The 4,150-nt window shown below is 36.8% G+C and overlaps 1 protein-coding gene across 1 annotated transcript in view; it reads left to right on the top strand.

The window, feature by feature from the left end:
* The window catches only part of LOC137592893 (sialate:O-sulfotransferase 2-like), a 19,439-nt gene extending 15,289 nt beyond the window's left edge, over positions 1 to 4,150 (top strand). The window contains exons 6-10 of the mRNA XM_068311368.1: positions 468 to 589; positions 668 to 842; positions 1,257 to 1,421; positions 1,502 to 1,702; positions 2,928 to 4,150. Of these exons, the coding sequence (XP_068167469.1) occupies positions 468 to 589; positions 668 to 842; positions 1,257 to 1,421; positions 1,502 to 1,702; positions 2,928 to 3,280 (1,016 nt within the window). The 3' untranslated portion in view covers positions 3,281 to 4,150. The remainder of the gene's footprint in view (positions 1 to 467; positions 590 to 667; positions 843 to 1,256; positions 1,422 to 1,501; positions 1,703 to 2,927) is intronic.

Genomic DNA, 4,150 nt, shown 5'->3' on the forward strand with positions numbered 1-4,150 from the left:
CCTCTAAATACAGAAGCATTTAAGACTTACCAGAGACAGTAACAGCATAAAACCAACGCATAACAAAATAAAATACAGATACAGATTGTTGTGAGTTAAGTCCTTTACAAATAAAAAATACAAAGAAAAAAACCTACAAAACCAATAAAAGCTCATAATATCATGTTACTCTGCAATAAAGAACAATAAAAACATAAAACCATTACGTGTCACTTGCGATTCATGCGATTGCTTTTAATTCACATTAGTTTATGGTAAAATTTGCTCCTTATAATTTAATACTTGAGAAGTAGAAAAAAAACACTTCAATGAACTCTCCATCACTTTTATTAAGCGTATGTGAACATGGTAAAATGTCATTACTGTAGAAGGACACTCATTTGTGACTGCTAACTGCTAACTTTTTTCAACTTCTTCAGTGACCATAAAGCTGTACTTGTGTGATGTTTTGCTCCTCTGCCTTTTAGATGAAAGGTCCATTTTCAAAGGATGTTTCCGCAGGCCAGACAACATCACTCTGGCATTTCCTATCAGCGTAGTCATCCAAAACATGTCTGTGGACAAGTGTGTGGTCGTGTGCACAGAAAAGGTGAGGAAATGTGCATTCATGAAGTGTAAATTGGAACACATGGAGGGGATTCCATGACTAATGGCTGCTCTATTTCAGGAGAAATCATTGGCTGTTTTGGCTGGGGACCATTGTCACTGTGGTTTTCCAACTCTGCTCTTCTCCCTTCAAGAGCTGCAGAATGAAGACAAGTGTCTCCCCCTCTGCCCGGGGGGAGAGTTTGAGAGCTGCGGGAATGAAAAGTATTTTGCTGTGTATCGGACACAAGTTGAAGGTGAGTCTTGACTCTCCTATGTGTTTGATATTTCCATGCTTCTCAGTGGACAAGAGCGATGTTTACTGGAAGTCTACAATCAGTTTGTCAGAAAAAAACTGAACTCAGGCCATAAAACAGGAGGTTTACATTGATTTTTTTAAATAAACAAAAAGAAAAACTTCAACTTTCACTGACTAAACATGTCAACACATCTGAAAGTGATCCAGATGAAAAACAACAGCTCATAACGTGTCCATCACTGACCTTTCTTGTTTCTATGATGTTAAATGTCTTTACCACAAGCTCAAGTTATAGTATAATTATTGCCGAAAAGGTTTTGGTTTGGCAGATCAGAGATGTCACCAACACGCTGGTGTTTATTATAGTGGATAATATTAATAAATCAGTAATAACATCTGTATTATGTGTCAGATAAACGTTGCCTGGAACGAGGTTTCCTGCCTCCTCAGCCAAAGAAACTTGTGGCTCTCGCCAGTTTTCCTGGATCTGGCAACACCTGGGCACGATATCTTATAGAGCTCTCCACTGGCTTCTACACTGGCAGCGTATACTCTGACAAAGTTCTTTACAGTCATGGTATGCATCAACATTCATTGCACTTGATTCATGAATGTATTAGTGTGTGTGACTAATTGTGTGGTGTCATTCTGTCATAGGATTTAAAGGAGAGAGGGAAGACTGGAGGAACGGGACGACAGTCTGCATTAAGACGCACAACCTAAAGATGGAGGGTATTATCGAATTTGAGTCCAGCATCCTGCTGATCCGAAATCCCTACAACAGCCTCATGGCAGAATTTAACAGACAACATGGTGGCCACACTGGATTTGCTTCTGAGGATGACTGGAAAGGGGAGGGTGAGCTTCTGTCAGGATATTTTCTTTTTGTAGTTTTTTCTTTCTTCAAATCAAGAATTTTTGATGTTTGAAAGTAAGATTACAATCTTAAGTATAGTGACTTCTGATATGCTAATAATTATAGAGGTGGGAATAAATTATGGATTTGAAAACCTTAACAGCAAGTTTTGCAGAAATTAATCAGATCACTTATGTCTATGTCTAACTAATCTGGCTAATGTTGAAGTTCTAGTGAATTTAATTCAATTTTCAATTAATGTCTATTTATTAAGTGCCAGATCATAATTCTTTTTCATCTCCAGGCACTTCCCAGTTAGAGCAGGGAAATAACTGCAGAGAAAGACAGAACCTATTGTGTTCCACATGAGCAAGCACTCATTAAGTAACACTCATTGTGGGAGGCCATGTGCCTTGACTGGTTGTGTAGAATGAGAGAGTCAGAGTTAGAAAGACAAAGAGACAATGACAGAGAGGGAGAGACAGAGCCAAGAGCAGATAGGGCGTGAAACAAAAAGACAAGACAGAGAGAATAGGAGCAGACAGAATATAATCCATTTATAATCTATCCAGTGGTTTACAATAGATGTATTCATAATCTGGGAATATGAATAAACTGGTGTAGAGGTTTCATGATAACAGATACAGTCGCCTCAAAACCAGAATTTTAAATCATGACTCCGAACCTGTCTCAAACAACCTTTCTACAACCTTTCTACAACATTCTCAAACAAAAAACATAATTTTGAATTTATATCATTGTCACCTTTTATAGTCGAGATATGTTTTTAATAAGTTACTGTAATCACTTTGGTTTCTCATGATATCATGGCCTATAATAGTTTTCAAAGTGTTAAAAGTAACATTTCAGAATTCAAGTCAAATTCAGGCTTGTTAAAAAAATATTTTGCATTTTTGTACAGCTCTTTTATTAAATTTTGGAGCAAAAAAAAAGTGTGAGCATTTTCAACAACAGATGCAGTAATCACTCGTTACTCACGGTTAATGCATTCCAGGACCACCCGTGGAAAACAAAACAATATAGCGACAATTTTATTATTTACGGTAATTTAAACATTTATGAACCCTCCCCATACTGATATTAAACCACTTTATATCTGTATTACCTTTTCCCACACTCCTACAGACTATTTAAAGTACTTTTGTATTAAAGAAAGACTCATATCTCAAGGTACTACTCTGTTCTGTCCTGTCTTTTGTCCTGCAGGATGGACTGTGTATGCGAGGAATAATGCTGTTTCGTGGCGTTCCTTCGCATTGAACTGGCTGAAATATGGGAAAAACGTCATGGTGATCTATTATGAGGATCTTCAGAAGAATCTGGTCCCCCAACTGAGAAAAATAGTTAAGTTCTTGGGGTTGAAGGTTTCTGAGGACCGCTTGCTGTGTGTCGCGGGCCAGACAAAAGGAGACTTTAAACGATCAAAGAAAGGAAAGCTTGAATACAACCCCTATACTCCTGAAATGCAAGCCCATGTCAATGAACAGATAAGAAGAGTAGACACTGCCTTGAAGGAAAAACAGCAACCTGGAGTTCCAGAGGACTATATAGCAAAATGATCCATGTGTTCTTTGAGTTTGGATTGTTCTGTCAACAGACTGTTCTACTGTATTATGTTTCTTTGAGGTCACAGAGGTTGAAGTTGTAGTCAGCCAAAAATAAGTCCCTTACCCTTATTTTGTTATTCCCTATTTAACAGCATTGTTTTTCTTACCATAAAGCACATAAACTCTGTCAGCATTTGATCATGCCTTGCATGAAGAGGACGTAACAGCTATGATCACAGAGAGGCATTAATCAGATTTCATGGGAGTTTAGCATTAAACGGTGTTTTGTGAATTAAGAATTTCCTCTTGTATACAGCAGATCAAGATCAGAATCAGAAGCAGAATCCTTCATTCATCTCCCGAAGGGAAAATTGCTTTTTGTTACAGTCACTCCGCAGAAGAACAAGGTAAAAAAAAAAAAGTGAGACGAGTAGATAAATTATAATCAAAAAGAGCAGATAAGTAACAGAATAAATAGCAGACTTGAATATAAACATTTATACAGACGCATACCATAATAGTAACAATAACATGCCTACAACATACCTTCATACCTACGGATACAAGGAGACTTTCTGGTACTAATAATAGCACTAATAAGGAATGTGGCAGGACCGGTTTGCCATGGGTAGTGCTTATATATAAAATCTTTAAAGGTCATAGCACAAAAGTATTTGGTACGAAATGTAATCGAGGTACTTAATGATTTATAAATGATTGATTGAACATAGAATATTAATTCACGTTGGTATTGTTATATATATACAGTATATCACATTATATATATACAGTGTGATTGACGAATATTAGTGATCATTGATTATGCTGTGATTGTTTAACTCATGATTGGTGTAAAATATGTAATGATGTGATTCTTGTGTT

The sequence above is a fragment of the Antennarius striatus genome, chromosome 3, assembly GCF_040054535.1.
Source record: "Antennarius striatus isolate MH-2024 chromosome 3, ASM4005453v1, whole genome shotgun sequence".
Taxonomy (NCBI): Eukaryota; Metazoa; Chordata; class Actinopteri; order Lophiiformes; family Antennariidae; genus Antennarius; species Antennarius striatus.